The sequence below is a fragment of the Cyrtonyx montezumae genome, unplaced genomic scaffold (genome assembly GCF_038088225.1).
Source record: "Cyrtonyx montezumae isolate F1298 unplaced genomic scaffold, pur_monq_1.0 scaffold_0, whole genome shotgun sequence".
Taxonomy (NCBI): Eukaryota; Metazoa; Chordata; class Aves; order Galliformes; family Odontophoridae; genus Cyrtonyx; species Cyrtonyx montezumae.
Window position 1 is genome coordinate 2,766,522 of NW_027071824.1, and position 16,785 is coordinate 2,783,306.

At 40.8% G+C, this 16,785-nt stretch overlaps 1 protein-coding gene across 2 annotated transcripts in view; it reads left to right on the top strand.

Annotated features, from left to right (window-relative positions):
• TTBK1 (tau tubulin kinase 1) overlaps window positions 1-16,785 on the top strand; it is a 93,694-nt gene that overhangs the window by 29,994 nt on the left and 46,915 nt on the right. For both annotated transcript variants that reach the window (XM_065729812.1, XM_065729883.1), the window contains exons 4-6: window positions 3,281-3,354; window positions 5,771-5,911; window positions 7,109-7,213. In XM_065729812.1, the coding sequence (XP_065585884.1) occupies window positions 3,281-3,354; window positions 5,771-5,911; window positions 7,109-7,213 (320 nt within the window). The remainder of the gene's footprint in view (window positions 1-3,280; window positions 3,355-5,770; window positions 5,912-7,108; window positions 7,214-16,785) is intronic.

Consider the following 16,785-nt stretch of genomic DNA (forward strand, 5'->3'; position numbering starts at 1 on the left):
TAGAGCTACATGTCCCATCTGTGCATATGATAGAACACGAGCCAAGTACATGAGCAAACTTTGGTATTTCTTGTGTTGCCTGCATAAAAAGGAAACTTGACTGATGATTCTGAAATGAAACTGAATTTATTACTAAGAGTGGTCAGAGGCTGCTGCTGGTGCAAGAGACAAGCCTTAAAGAAAAAATGTTTGACGTAGAGGATAATTAATGCTGGCAGGGGGACCTCTGGAGGGCTCTAGTGCAACCTCCTGCTCAGAGCATGGACAAGTAGATGTGGTTGCTCTAGGCTCTTTCCAGTACATTTTTCAAATTTTCAAGATATGCAAGAATGGGTAACAGAAGTCTAACAGTATTTGCCTAGAGATCTGTGGTATTCTATGCTGTAGAAGTTTCTTTAGTGTTTATGGTGGGTTGTTAGCAATAGGATAGCTCACCTGTGGAGGTGGATCACAAAATAATTCTACCTACATCTTAAGGAATAAGTTCTTGACATTTCTTTACCCATAAAGAGTGGTTATTTCATGGAATCATGGAATGTTTTGGGTTGGAAGGCACCTTTAGTATCATCTACTTCCAACCCCCTGCTATAGGCAGGGACATCTCCCTCTAGACCAAGTTGCTCACAGTCCTGTCCAGCCTGGCCTTGAATGCCACCAGGGAGGGGGCATCCACAGCCTCTCTGGGCAACCTGTTCCAGTGTCTCAGCACCCTCACAGTAAAGAATTTCTTCCTAATATCAAGCCTAAGGTCTACCTTTGTCCAGTTTAAAGCCATTTTCCCTTGTCCTGATACTACTCGCCCTTGTAAAAAGTCCCTCCCCAGCTTTCCTGTAGGCTCCTTCGGGTACTGGAAGGCCACTATCTGGTCCCCCTGGAGCCTTCCTTCTTCATGCTGTCCTTACAGGGGAGGTGCTCCAGCCATATGATCATCAGAGGCCCTCCTCTGGACCCACACCAACATCTCAATGTCTTTCTTGTGTTGGGGGCTCCAGAAGTGGATGCGTGACTCTAGGTGGGATCTCATGAGAGCAGAGGGGCAGAATCACCTCCCTTAATCCGCAGGTGATAATACAGAAAACAGGGTATTTTTTGTTTGTTTTTTAAAAAGCCTTTAAATCTCAACTGCAATGTTGTATTTTCTTTTTACTTTTTTTTCCTTACTATTTGATTAGTTTAATTGCTGTCTTGAAAACACACAGGAATGTTTGAAGATTTAAGTAGATTAGAATAAGTACTGGTTTCTAGTATCTTGAAACTGGTACGTGTGGGGAAAAATACGCTCAAAAAAGATCATTTAATATTTAAGTGCTGTGTAGTGAATGTTTATCATGAAATTGGAAAGTTTAAGTATTAACCTGTTTCTTATTTTAATTGTATATCTACAGTGGGATATGTATATCTCTTATGGTAGAAAGGTTTTCCTCATACTTGACAATTTTTATGCGCTAGGACACGGTTATTGAGTATAATATTTGAGTTCCTTTGGAACAGGGATGCTGAGGACCATTTCAATGTCTGAAATAATTTTTTTCTTACCCCATAGCATATAAGAGTATGCGTATGCTCATTTCAATTTAAAAGCAATAGCAGAAAAAACATTTCTTTATGAGTGAACATTAAAGCACTTCATTAACTAAATGCTTAGAGGAAATGAATGCATGTTTCTATCAGGCAGTTAGTGCAGTAAAATGAGTGCAAGGATACTCACACTAAGTGTAGCTTATACTTTTTTCTTTTCTGGGTTAAGTATGCTTTTCTGTTCTCTGTGCTATGATCTTCATGCTTGTGGAGGGCATTGTGAGCAAAGAAGGCTATTTCCTTTTGCCTTAAAGGAAAATATGACAGCTCCATCATCTTGATTGGTCAGTAGGTTTTTAACAGGATTGGTTTTGTGTGCTGCATAATTTGATCAGCTGTAGGACTGATCTGCAGGAATCCCCAAGTCATGACTGACTCTCATCTTCCATCTGCTACTTCAGCGTGGCATGGACTCCTCTGAGAGAGCAAACAGTTGTATCCTGGTGCCTCCTCCAGTTGGAAAATGAACAAAGGCACTGAACCCCAAAGCGTTTTATGCTGTAAGCATTTATCCCATCTATGTGACCAGCTGGCTGTATATACAGTGCCTCTAAATGGGATCTGCTTTCTCTACACTCTTATATTCCTTTTGCTTCATGCAGGATTTGGCACAGACGTGTTATGAGCGTAGATATACACATAGTTCTCAAAGATAAGCAATTACACATGCAAATATGTTTCTGTAGAATTTTGTGAGTCAGAAAATAATGATATTATGAAGCAAACAGATTTTTGAAAGAGAGGGATGCTCAGGATATAGCTGAAATCAGAAGCACCCATATAGAGTTATCAGAGGTGTATCTTAAGTCGCAGTCAAGTGCATCAAACAGTAGCGTTCTGTTCCTCTAAAATGGCTGATTTGAGTGGCTCAGTTCTCACTGTCAGGATTGTTTTTTAATGTCCTTGTCTGTAGTTTTAAGGCAATAAGAAGTATCTAATGCACTTGCTAGGAGTGCTACACAATCACTTAAAACGATAAAAACAAGTAAGAATTGGAGTCATTTACCCTTTCTACCACACAGTAGCTCTCATTGCCAGCAAAACGGTCAGTTTTAATTCTTGCCTCCCTATCAATCTCTTGTGCTCTGAAAGACAAACCAAAGCAAAGCGGGACTTGCAGTGTGTAAATGCGTGAGGCTGATTTATGCCATGCTGTATGGGTGAGGGAGCAGTGTTGGGGTGAATGAAGGCCTGTGCTGGGAGTGCCCATCATTGCATTGTGCATCATCTTTAATTCTGTTGTTAATAGTCAGCTTTTAAAAGAATAATTACATTACCCATCTGAATCTAATGTGATTCAACAAAGCCAGGTGCATTGTCCTCCACTTGGGTCAGAGCAATCTCAGATATGAGTTCTTCTCCTGGTCTGTGATCATCGAGAGCAGTCCTGAGAAGAAGGACTTGTGGTTCTGGTGGATGAAAAGCTGGGCACGAGCCAGCAATGTGTGCTTGCAGCCCAAAAGGCCAACAGTATTGTGGGCTGTATTAAAAGAGGGATGGCAGCAGGGAGAGGGAGGGGATTCTGCTCTGCCCCTGTGAGGCCCCATCTGGATTCACTGGGAACAAAATCAATCTGTTCTGCAGGAGTCCTTGCCTGATGCCACTTAAGGTTACCAGACTTGTTAGAAACCATTTCCCTAAAAATCATGATCACATGGTTGGTGTCTCATGTTCTATTCTGTATGTTTCTGTTTCTTGGCAGGGAAGGATCATGTTTGCAGATTTATTGGCTGTGGAAGAAATGAAAAATTTAATTATGTGGTCATGCAACTTCAGGTGAGTTCTGTGCTTCCTTTCTCTTTCTTCTGTCCTGCAGAGGTGGTGTCACAGGGAAGGATTTACAGTGAGAGGACAAGACCAAGCACTGGTGCAGAGACTTCAGTGAATATAGAAAGTGCGTGGAGTGGGAGAGATGGTGAGAAGGGATGGTGTTGCTGTAATATCCCTTGGGAGATCTCCAGTTGTCAAGATGTGCTAAGATATTTCATAGGTCCACTTCTACTTAATATGGCTTTCTGACAGTTTCTAAGGAAAGCACTCAATTCAGAGTGCTAGCTGGAGCTACCCACAAAATCTTGCAGCAGTAGCAGCTGTTTGAAATATTGCCTGCTTTGTTGTGATTCGAAATGTCTTGCACTGGAGCTCAAATGTGGTGAGAACTGTTGGTCTCATACCAGTAGCTTTGAGAACTGTTGGTCTCATACCAGTAGCTTGATCTTCTCGTTGAAAGAATGATCTCTCTTCCATAAGAGCAGGAGCTGAAGGGATTCCTCCATGGCTTGAACAGGAACTTTACCAAGTAAATGTACAGAGATCTTTATAGCCCACATGTGGTGGTACTGTCACAAAGGCAGCTTTCTTTTCCACCATACAGTCACAGGAGAAAGAGCTGGAGGAGAGTGAGTGAAAACATACATCTAAATCAAAAGCACATGTGGGAAAAGTCCTTCAAGAGTGGGAGATTGTCCCTGGCTCGAGGAATTCTTTTAAGCTAAATATGCTTTTTTTTTTTTTGACATAGTTGTCCAGTGGTTTCAACACCTGTTATAAGATTTGGCAGGGAACTTGTCTTAACTCTCTTGTAAGCTTATATGTTCAGGGTTTTGCTGTACAAGGCACTGTACAATTATACCATGAAGGCCTCCCAGCCCCTGAAAAGCTTACATCCCCTGTTGTGTTATTTATATATAATTTGGGTGATAGTGCATGCTGAAATGAGAAAGGTGAATTAGTAACACAGCTGCGTAATCTGGAAGGTTATTTTTAGTCAGTGTCTAAGAAACTTGACAGGGAAAAAGAAAGATCTGATGTCATTTCAGAAACTCAGACCTTTCAAGATATAATGATGACAAACCTGTGCTGCCTCTAGTGAGCTGCCACAGAAGTTACATTACAAAAAGAATAATAAAGCCAAGGCTACTACATAATTGCTTTTTGTCATTCACACTGAAGAGCAAACATGGACCAGTTCCTGTGGCTTGGCTGTATATATGTTAGCTGGTTTGTGTCAAGAGTGACTGGTCATGGGACCAAATGCTTGGAAGCAAGATGGGTTAAACCAAATTAAAAGACCAGTCTCGAGTTGAAGAGCAGCTGCATTTGACCCCTTTGTGTCTGCTGAGCTTATTTACTTGAGGCTTGGAAATGTGTGCATGGATGGATGTCATTTCACAGATTTGGAGAGCTAGAGATAGATGATTGTTATCCATTACTATTGTTCTGTTGTGGATTTTCTTAGCATACATCTGGACTTACAGTGTAAGCATGTATGTCCTTGCTGAAACAGAATCAGCTGGCTCTATAATACAGCAATGAGCGTGTCCATATAACTTATTCTTGATGTGTGCTCTCCAAAACAGCAGACTTGTGTTCCTAGTGTCTTTGAGCTGTTATGCCTGCGTTAGCCCTGTGGGTTACAGGGATGCTCTGTCACAGGCGGTGCTCATTACCTTTCTCTTTGTAAATCAGAAGTATAAGCAAAACTGATATGACAGGGATCAAAGTACATGGTGTTTAGACTGCCCTATTTTTTTTCTAAATTGTTTTTATTTTCATGCTGTGCTGGTAGTTTTTTTTTTTTCTAGAAATTAAATTAATTGGAGTATCAAACAAAATAGCATTTACAATTATTTTTTTCAGTCAGTGGACCCCTTCCTGGTTGGAAGCGCAGTTATCTTGATAGACAGCCCTTCTCACTGCAGCTTTGCCACAACAATGCTGACTTGAACTTGAGCCAGCCAGTTAGTGCTGGGGAATTTGTGATGAAACTGCTTCTCCAGGTTATAACAGATAGATTCATGACCTGTTTTATTGTACTTGTACTGCTTTCATCTTTATCTGACTCAGGAGAAAAAGTCAAAGATTGTTCTTGATTCAGCTTCCTGTAGCCTGCTCTTAATAGTAAGGAGATGCTGGGCTTATACAATCTGAAGCAGTGCTCTCCCTGCCCAGTATTTCTGAACTAATAGATCAGCTGAAATCTCAGATGCTCATTTGGTATCTTTGTAGCAGCAAATGCCTCACTTAAGTTAAACCAAAGTACTTGAAGACCACATTGAAAAAATAAAGGAGGCACGCGGTGAGCGTTTGTCTAATCAGCATTTCTGCTTTTTGGGGATGGATGTTAGACCTTGCAGCTGTGCAGTGCTTTACTGTGATTGCTTAAACATCAGATGTGTATTGGTCGTTTCAGGGTAGAAATCTTGCAGATCTCAGAAGAAGTCAGCCTCGAGGGACCTTCACACTGAGCACGACGCTGCGATTAGGCAAACAGATTCTGGAGTCAATAGAAGCCATTCACTCTGTGGGATTCCTGCACCGTGACATCAAGCCTGTATGTTATTTTTGAAAATATGCCTTTTGCTGATATGTCTGTCTGTTATGCTTGAGTCAATAAAGGCAGCCTAATGTGTTGAACGTGGATGCATTTCAGTGGAGGCATTTAGTCCTTGCACACTACCACTGTCTAACATTTATTTTCTATAAATACAAAATGACAATTATATTAGTATTCCTTTAAGTGCATAGCCAGCTACTTTTTATTGGCAGAGGCCAATCCATAGTGTGGGTTAGTAACTGTCAGTCATACTTGCTCCAGTCAAGATCACACAAGGAAGCAATCTGACATTGAATAATCATCCTGGAGTCCAACCAATTACTACTATAAAAAGAAATTCAGAAAGGGTATCTTGTACTATATGTACTCAAATAAATGCCTTTTCACTGACTGAACAATCCTTTTAATCTTTATAAATGCAGATGTAGGTGTTGGTCATCTAGCTGCTTATGTGAGATGTAATTTCAAGCCAGTCTTTATCTTTGATCATAAACACTTGAATGTGTTTTGGTACATACTCTAGGTGATGGTCTTTCTTGCTCAATTTGCTGAATCTGATCTGTTTCAAATGAAAAGTTAGCTGATTAGTTGCTAGTGACTGGCTACGTATCCTGTAGTAACTGTCAATTGTGGCAAAGGAAACACAACTTTATGATGGGAGTTAAATGAGAACTGTTTGATTTTCTTGTTGTCAGTTGATTTACTAAGAACCAAACGTAGAATTTTTTTAGATGTCAGAATGTTCAGATGAATTTAAATAGTTGATAAAGTGGATAGAGAGTTTTGTAGTTGGAGCAGGAGAATGCACACTGGCAGCTGAATTGTGAAGACAAGCTAAGCATTTGTCTATGACAGCTCTAACCTGTTATGCAAGTGGTAGAGCTCTCACTGCAGAGCTATAGGTGCTAAATGTAGCTCTTTTTCACAGCAGCTGTAATTTTGCTAAGCTAATGGGATTTTTAGTTATTTTGAGATTCTGTAGTCACTTAGCTGCAAAGTGAACTTACTAAATGACAGTGATTCTCCGGTCATGGTATTTAAAATGTATCATGGGATATATCTTAAAATTCCTCTCTTATGTCTTCATCTAAAGTGTTCGAGGCTATATGACAAAGTTTTGTCAACAAATGGCCACTCTTAGCCAAGCTGCTGTTAACAAAGTGTTTTTGTTTTTTAAACTTTCTTTTTGTCTAGTCCAATTTTGCCATGGGCCGGTTACCTTCAACGTACAGGAAATGCTACATGTTAGACTTCGGCCTGGCCCGTCAGTATACCAACACCACTGGTGAAGTCAGGCCAGTAAGTACATTTAAGGCATTTTTTTTCCTGTTCTTCTATTGTTTAAGCAAGGGAAAGCTTTTGTTATTATTGGTTTTGTTGTTGTTATAGTTGAATGTTATACTGAACATATTGGACTGTATTTCCTGCAAGGTGACAAGCAGCATGCAACTTGAATGAGTTAGCAGTTGAAGATGTTGGCTATTGTCTCACAAGGTGGATGGCTTTTATGTATTATTTTTTCCTTCAGGTTAAGTGTGTATTCTACAGGCTTACTTGTAAGCTTGTAGAATATGTAGAATACTTACTACTGACCAAGTAACAAGGGTGAGACCAATGCTTGCTACATAACTTCTGTGGTATTGGAAGTCTGTCCTCCTTCAGGTCTCTTAAGAATACAATATGGGGAATCAGGTTGGTGGGTTCATAAAGCTGCTTATGAAAAAAAGAAGACAAAGATTTTTAGGGTGGTGTGACCTCTGAGGATGAGTTTCCTATAGACTGTAATGCTAATGGCATGCTTGCCTGGCTCTGGTTTTGTGTCTATTGCCCCTCGTCCAGACTTCTAAACAGCAATATTTCAATGTGCCTGACTGAAAAGGAGGTAATAGCAGAGGACATAGCTTCCACTACCTAGCATGAGTGTTACCTTCAATCCTTCTGATAGTACCATAATATCTGGACTCACTCACAAGTGTGCAATAAGCTTCAGATGCTCTGATTCCCCCAGTGAGTAGCAGTCAGAGCATTCCTAGATTTACTTTGGAACACAATGCAAGCTTGGAATCTTCAGACCATCTCCCTGTTTATCATCCAAGGCTGATACCTTTTGGTGTCCATATCTTTTCCATGTGCAAGATATTAGTTATTCTGGACACTGTTAACAATGTGAGAGTTAAATTCAGACTCTAATGCAAGATATGCTTGGCAAGTATGAAGAATGGAAATATCATGTCCAGAGTGTGGTGGTCAATGGCTTAGTGCCAGGATGGAGATCAATAACTGGTGGTGTCCCTCAGGGGTCAGTAGTCTTCCCCTAGTTGTGCTCGTATGTGCCTCTTAATCTGATCTGGCTTCAAAGTGCTCTCTAGAGCAGCTGACCCGTAGTGGGGAGAATGAGACTGCAGATGCCCAAGGTGGTATTAGCTGTCAGCCCCAAGCAATGGTAGGGAGGAGGTGAAGCACTTGCCCTTGCTGCTATGTCACACTGGTGGAAATAGGAGAAAAGTCTGCTCTGGAAGACAATATTGCGTAACCGTTCTGGACCTATGGCTGGAAGAAATCCCAAATCCTGGCTTAAAAGAGAAGATATTTTTTCATACATTTTTAAATGTTTTCATTTCTATGAAGAAAATCTTTCATCCGAGAGATAATTTCAAGCAATAATGCAGATTCTTCTTTCTGCATTATCATTCAGTCCATTTATCCACAAAGAGTAAAATTCCCAGATATATAGCGTGATCATTGTGTGAATTTTCTGTGGTTTGGTTCTGAAGCACAATATAAAAGATGTATAGAAACTGCTTTTTCTTTTTTGGGAAGGATGTCTGAATTTTGCTTTCAGTAATATTCATTTATTAATTGATTTTTTTTATTATTATTACTTTTCTCCTTCTCTGCTCAGGCAGGTTTCTTGCTGTTTCCCAAAGTGTGAAGTATTATATTTTATGGATGATACCAAAAAAAGTGTTTGCTGTTTTTACATCCTGTGAAATGCATAACCTCAGTTCTGCTTGTCAGCCATCCAGAAAGGCTCTGAATGACTTACTAGTAATGCAAGTGATAGACTTGCCTTTTAGGATATTGCAATTTTGATTTACTTTTGTTGTTGATTGTTTTTTTTAATATGTCTTTGATTTTACTATTTTTTTGTCTGTTTCCTATTTTAAAACCACCCTTGACTTTAAGAAAAGGAAAAGCCAGCAATTCCTTGGAGCAGATTCCACTAGAAAGTTGTACTGGCACCGTTGTTTTTGTTGGTGGTTGCTTCTTTTATTTCTGTATGTGCAGTTCACTGGTTGCCAAACACTGATTATTTATTTTTTTTATATATATCAAAAGGGAAGGAGCCCCACAGAAGGCAGATAAGATAGGCTGCTGCTAAAGATGTCTGGTTATGATTTTTGATAGATTAGTTGAAACTATGAGGTAGAATCATTTGTGCTCTCCGTAATCTTCAATGAGTGTTAGTTCCTCTATCCTCTGGCTTTCTAGAGTCTCTGATACCTTAAGTGGAATGCTAGTTTTAGCACAAAATGTGCTCATTGCACAGATTTACTTTCATGGGAATGGTCTCACATCTCTATCAGTGTTCTTGCAGAATCTAATGTACAAAGTCTATAGGAACTCGCATTACGTTACATACAATAAAAGGTTGGGGCCAGGAGGTGTGTAAGGAAGCATCAGCAACATTTCTTTTCCCATTAGCAATTAGAGGAATTCAGTTGTTCTCAGCAGTCACACTGCTTAATGTTTCTGTAAGGGTTGTGGAAATCATTGCTTGATGGTTACTGCTTCGGACAGGTAGAGCAGATGTGCATCAGCCATTTGATATCCACTGTGTGCTGAGAACTTCTTAGGGCCTGTCTGGAGGCTGTTACTTTGGCTACCATCAGCATTTCCAGCATCTGTATCACAGTAATCAGCCTGGTTAGCAGGAGCTGGCTATTATTAATAGCTGGATATTATGATAAGCAGGACAGGCTGCCAATGCAAGAAATCTTCCGGAGGGTTTTGTTTTCAAATGATTGTAAAGACTGAAGAATGAGGGAAAAGAGGGACAGCTGACAAATCTGCTCGAGAAGATGCTGACTTCTTAACTGTTCCACCCCTAACACCCATTCCCTCCTGTTTGAAAGGTGATTAAAAATTTAACATTTAAAGAAAATTTAAACGTTTGAAAAATTGAGAAATTAAAAAGTAAATAAATAAAAATGATGCTGCCTTCCATCCTGACAGTGTTCCTACAAAACCTCTCACCACATTTTTGCCTACTTGGAAAAGAAAACTGGGAAATGTAAGTAACTGAGGACGGTGTCATCTTGGGCCAGTCAGAACCGTATCAGTCAGACTGATACATAGAAAGTACTTTTTTCTTCCCTTAATATTTAAAGCAGTGTTGTTACCTCATTCAAGACATCAACACTTGCTTTTCAAGCCAATACTCTTCAGCCTCCCCTAGTGCCTTTTTTCCACTGGGTCTGGATTTGTGTTATTGCAAAAACTTTGGTGTTAGCAACATGGAGGTTCCCACCCAGGTGGGATGGTATGGTTTAAAGCAGACAGTAGTTCTGCCTGTTGGTTTTGCAGTCACAAAAGGCTTGGAAGTTTGCTTAAGAAGAGATGGTTCATGGAGGGAGTCTGTTATGTCAGCTCCAGTTAATAACTGCTTTCAGATGCAGAAAATACTCTTTGGAGAAACAAATCCACTTTTCCCTTTGTGATTACTTTTTTTCCCCCCCACTCTTCCATGAAAATGCGCATTTCAGGATGAATCCTAAGAGCACCCACAGCAAACTTGACATTACAGGATACTGAGACCTGAAACCATTCTTTCCTCTAAATGCAGCCTTCTGCCATGGCTGAGACAGACACGAGAGCATTCTTATTTACTGCAGCGTCCCATTTGTACAACTGACCTTTGCCATGCAGCAGTGAACTGTAAGCACTTACTGTTGATGCATAACTTAGGACAGCAGAGCTAAGCAGCTGGAGAATGGGTTGGAAGGTTGCTTTTCCTTACACTTCTGGTCATGTTGCCTTCATTTTTATAGCAGCATGTGTTTGATACAGGGAAGCAGGGCTGAGTATTAACCTGGAGGGTTATAAACGTGAATGCAGATGATGGAATGAGCAGCATACGGTTATATAGCAGAGATGTGCAGAGTCATGAGGGACTTGTGCTAGTGTAGGTCCATTTATGGGCATTAACTTTTTGATTATTACTGGTCTTTGTTCAGGTCCAATCCATTTGTCCTTAAGTGCTGTGCAGACAGTATTATACTTCTGTGTGTGACACCCTGCCTTCAAAGGTGGTGCCACGGGTATTGCTGAAAGTGATGGAGATCTTAGCAACTTAATCTTTATTGTTTATTTGAAAATTCAGGAGATGAGAAGCTGTGTTTTTCATAGGAGCCTCTCTCCCTTTTGCAGGATCTGACACTGGGTTGTTATGCTCTGCAAGCAGATTTTTTTAGCTTAGTCAGCTGCAGCCCATTGATTAGATCTCAGTCTCCTCATGGCTCAGACTGCACTGCAGCAGTTTGCAGTGCCTTGCTGAAAATACAGTGTGTGTGAGGGTGGCTCAGTGATTCTGTGGGCAGAGAGAAGAGATGGTAGGCAGGACAACACGGAGCCTGTTTAGATGAGCACAATGAAGGCTGCAGAGATGTGTGCACTATTTTCCAAATATCTGTGCAGTGTTAAAAATAAACTTCACTGCAGTGAACAAGGTTTTAGAAGAGAAGAGTATGGTACTTTTTTCTGAGCAGTTTTCCTCCCTTCTAGAAAATGTTATAAAATAACACAAAAGAGATTAACTCCTACATCCTAAGATCCCAAATATTCAAATATAAAAGCCCAGTATACTTAATTATTTTTTTGAAATGTGTAAGAATGCAATGCTAGTGGTAAGATTAGCGTTTTTGCAGTAGAATAAAACAGATTTCTGGAGCTGTAGTACTCAGAGCACTATATTAGCCTAGGAAGAGAGAAAATTTGTCTTCAGCTTTGCACTGTAAAAAAGATAATTTAGAAAAGGGTGACAGCCCAGCATAGTCAGATTAATCCATATGGAGATGGGAAGAAGGAGAGAGGTGGACTTATGTCTAAAAATACTGCATATTTAATGTATTATAGAAGTGCAATTTCTGTGGGAATGGGTTATTTATAGAGCATTATTGAACACTGGAATTAAAGAACGCTTCAGATCATTATGTAAAGGTTCTTGTTGTTACTCTTGTTGTTCGAGTACCAAACTTGGAATTCAGAAAGGAGGTTATGTTGTTTTAAATCATTACAACTGCAGAAAACGAGTGCAGTTTAAATATATCAGAAGCAGACTAGCTAGCTAATAGATTTCAAAGTGGATAAGCAAGCATATACTCTTTTACCTTGTCTGTTATAGTTGGCTGTTTCTTTGCTTTCCTCACCTGGAAGCCCTGGTGTAGGAAGTGTGACCTCACATCACCTGTATCAGGTTGCTGATGATTTTTCCTCATGTAGCAGCTCTCTAGTTAGAGCTCTTGTGTTACAGGGCTGAGGGGAAGGAAGCACAACTCAGACTCAGATCCCATATATGCCCGAAGGGAGCTGTGATCCCATTTTTCCATTTCCAAGTGCCTGTACTGCCAAGCTGCAGGGGAATTGTGGTACCTCTGAAAGTGTCAATCCTTCTGATTGGTGCTGTTCCGCTTGAAGTTCTGAATATTCTTCCCACTGCTCTACAGAAAGAGGAAAAGAAGGTTATTATTGTGTCCACTGGTCAGGGGACAGGGGCAAGTAAATGTTGAACTGGATTTTCAGGTCAAGTCTCCTCTACATCAGGTAAGTGCATTTGCTGCCAGGTGCACCTGAGTGTTTACAGTGTATCTGTCACATGCTTACTCTCTCTGTGATAAAGTATTAAATAATTCTACGCAAAATGGATCCTTTCCAACATGGATGTTCTTAGTATTGCATCTCAAGCACCCCGTATCTTAGTGGTACGAGTGTACTCTGGTAGGAGGAATGTATGGTTTTCATGACTGTATGGAAGAGGGGGAGTTTGAACTCACTCTCCTGCATAAGAAACGAGTGCAGTAATTAAATGCTTTGATGCCAAAATTGTACAAGAATCAAATGATAATTAAGATCACAGCTGAAGTGAGCTTTTGATCAAAAAATAAATAAAAGTTGATCACTCTTACCCCACATTCTAGTGTGAGAAAGGCATTGTCATCCTAATCTCCAGGACATGTTCTAGTGCAGGAATTATTTGAAAAGACAAAATGATCACTTTGCTTTTTTTTTTTGTTAAAATCCATTGAAAATTTCAAATTCTCCAAGAATGAAGAAAGAAGGAATACTGTCTTTCTAACTCAACTGCTTCATGTATTTTGGTTTGGAAATGATACTACAAGACTCAGATAAACTCTGGCAACTCACAGACTCTTGGGTTAATGGCTTTTTAGTTGTTTTCTTTTGGAGTATGCAACTCTCAGCCAAGGTTTTTCTTCAGTTTACCAAGTTGTGTTTTAAGATACAATTAGCTCTTGCCTCTGATCAAAGTGGTCCTTTGATTTGCATAGTATGAAAATGCTACCTTAAGATACAGTGTCTGCACATATGGCCTAAAAGCAATGCTGACATTCATTCTACCCTCTTACAAACCACTGTTCTGCTTCTCACCACCAGCAGATAGCTAGTGTTCTAGATGGGGTGCTGCAACAATCCTGGGGAAGGGGAAGTTGCTTCAAGTTGGCAGCTTGAAAATCTGTGAAGTTGGCAAACCAGTGATTGTAAGGTGACCAGTGAGGGGAAGAAAAATAAAGGTGGTGGTTGTAGAAATAACTGGAACGTTTGAGTGCAAACTCATAAAAAATCAGGCAAAGGGGATATTTCTTCATGTATAGAAAGTTAGGCACTAATATTAGAACTTGCACTGGGTGAGAAGGGTAGGAGACGTGTTAAGGGCAAACCTCCACGCTGGTTACTAGTCAATTTGTTGGATTGTGGGGGGAGGTTTAGCTATCAGATAGTTTGAGGAAGGAGAGTCACGGTAGAGCCACATGACTGGCCTGTGGTTAGGCTGTACGCGTCTCTACTCTTGAATTTGTATTTTATACTTTTGATTGGGAATAATTAGGGACAAGTTACTCTCCAGAGGGACCCCTCTTGCCACTTACAGAGCTCCTCAAACTGGAACCACGTACAGCATGGAGGGCAGCAGCCATGGAAGGACGCTGGGGGGTGACAACAGCTAAATGGGACACCCAGGTTTCTGAATGGATGCAATGCTGAATTGTTTTTTAATTTGTTTAATTTTTTTCCTCATTTTGTTGTTTTTTTATCATGTTTTTCTTTGGGTTTCTCTCTGTTTTACAGTTCTTTTGAGCTCTTCTTTTGAGGCTGTGTTTGATGCGTTGGCTTCCCATCCGCTGCTCGTAACCATCTCTGCTATGAGTTGTGAGTGAGCCATCATCATGCTTCTGGGTTTTCATTTTGTTTTGCTCTTGTGTTGTATATGGAAGTCTGAGTTATACCTGGTTTTATTTTTTCCCTCATGTTATGTTTGCTTTTCAGCAGGATTGTGACAGCCATCTAAATGTGCTGCAGAGACTTCGAGCAGTTGAGGTTTTGCCTAAGGGGCTGATCGATGGGTGGTGCCACAAACTGTGGTTTTGCCCCTCTTGTGTTTTCAGAGGGGAGCTCTCTCATCCAGCGTTTTTGATTCCAGGTTTCTCTGTTTATTCATTTCTGACTCCCTGTTGGGACAGGATATGCTGCTGTCATTAATGATTCTGCAGTGTACTACTGTTTAAATTAACAACTCAAAGTGTATGCAAGAGATGCAGAATTTGTCTTCACAGTAGATGTGGAGATACGAATCCCTTGCATCTCTTCTTAGGCCTAACCAATGGAAGCAGGAAGTGCCTTGTAGTCACCTAGATGCTGTCTTTTTCTTTATTTAAAGCTTCCTCCCACTTTTTATTCCTATTCCAACTTTTCCAACAAGTCATTTTAGTCCAAGACGCATCTCCAAGTGCTTCCTGTGATCTGTGCCACTTTCTCCCTCCCCTTAGCCCCTTCTCTTTGGTCTGTGTTAACTTTCCTTTCATTTTCTTACTGCTGGAAATCTTGACTTGATTAAATGATCCTAGATGACAGCAGTCCTGCCAGAGGCAAAGGTGGTGGTTCTCATGAAGTGTTTCCACGGGCAATGCAGTGGTCAGGTTCTATTAGAGTACCACAGGAATAAGAAACAGCAGGAGGAAAATACTGACATCCAAATGTAAGTTTTTAGGAATGGAGGATGGAGATCAGGGCATTCAAAGATAACAATCAAGAGAAATGAGATGAGGAAAAGTTTTAACATCTAGGAAGGAAGGTGGTGTAAGGAGCAAAGATTTGGGTTCATGATGAAGTAGGAACATCCCTGAATTAAAGGGGGCATATACAGGAAAGGTAGACTTCATAAGGGAGACACTGCTGGCCCTTAAAATGCAGGTGGTCTTAAGTGCTTGAAATGCAGAATAAGGATGGGTGTGAAACAGGACACAACTTGGGAAAATGTACTCACTTTGTACATGGGACACTCTGAAAGTAATGTCTCCTGTGTATTTCCATGGAAACTACAACAGACACAAAGAAAACTATGACACCGATAAAGGAACTTATCAGCTACTCTTTTTCAACATGGTCACCACCTTTACCTGTGAACCCTTGCCAGTGATGAATAAGAGCCTGCAATTGACACTCATAAAAATCTGCACCAGCAGAGGTGACCTTCTGTTTTGCAACTGCTATGACAATGTTGTTGCTGGGAAAATACTGTCCCCATGCAGTCCATCTTTCATAGACCTGAACAGATGGAAGTCAGAAGGCACCCGATCCAGACTGTACTGTGGGTGAGTGTGGTAGCACAGTCCAGCCAAGGTGGGTGATGTGCTCTGTGGTCTTTAAACTGGTATGGGGTCTGGTGTTAACTGTGTTGCAAGAGAAAGATTATCTTCTCTGGCCTGACCCTGGAAGTTTGAGCCTTGAGCTTAATCAGCGTCACAAGTTGATAGTTTGTCAGGGTTCCAGGAAACTCAGAAGGATCGTTCCTTTCCTGTCCCAAAAGACAGTGCACATCTCCTTACTTGCTGGGTACTGTGTCTTGAACTTTTTCTTCTTTGGGGAATTCACGTGTTGCTACTCCATGGGCTGCTGTTTTGTCTCTGGCTTGTAGTGCTGACACCACATTCAACACAGTAATGATGTGATTCAGGAAACTGTCACTTTTGGCCTTGCACTGGTTCAGTAAGTCCTGACAAACTTATGCATAGTGTTCTTTCTGTTCCTATGTGAGCCTTCATGGGGCCCACCTGATGTAAACTTCGTGATATTCCAATATTGCCACCACTGTTTCCAGTGCTTTGAAGCCAATGTTCAGCTCCATATGCGGTTCCCTGGTTGTAATCCATCAGTTCACGTGGATGAGCTGATCAAGACATTCTTCCTGTCATGGTGTGACAGCTGAGCATGGCCATCCAGAGCATGGTTTATTTACTGTCACCACTGCTTAAACACACCACTCACCTCCTCACTGTGCTCACGTCTGCTGTTTGGTCTGCTTAAACGTTAAACCAAGCATCAGTGAGTGTGAGTGGCTGCTGTTTTGCCTGCAGTGGGGGAATTCACTTCCACCCCTTTGCTTCATTTACACTTCCATCTCAGACACCATCTGTTGTATGGCAACAAAATGTAGTGGGATATTGGTGGGAATGTTCAGTCTCTATTGCCATACCACCGTCATCTGCCTCTGGTGTCATGGGACAGCATAATAAAATAGGAGACATTACATTTAGAGCAGCCCTCATATGTGATATTGTTAACAAATTCATTGTCTGTGT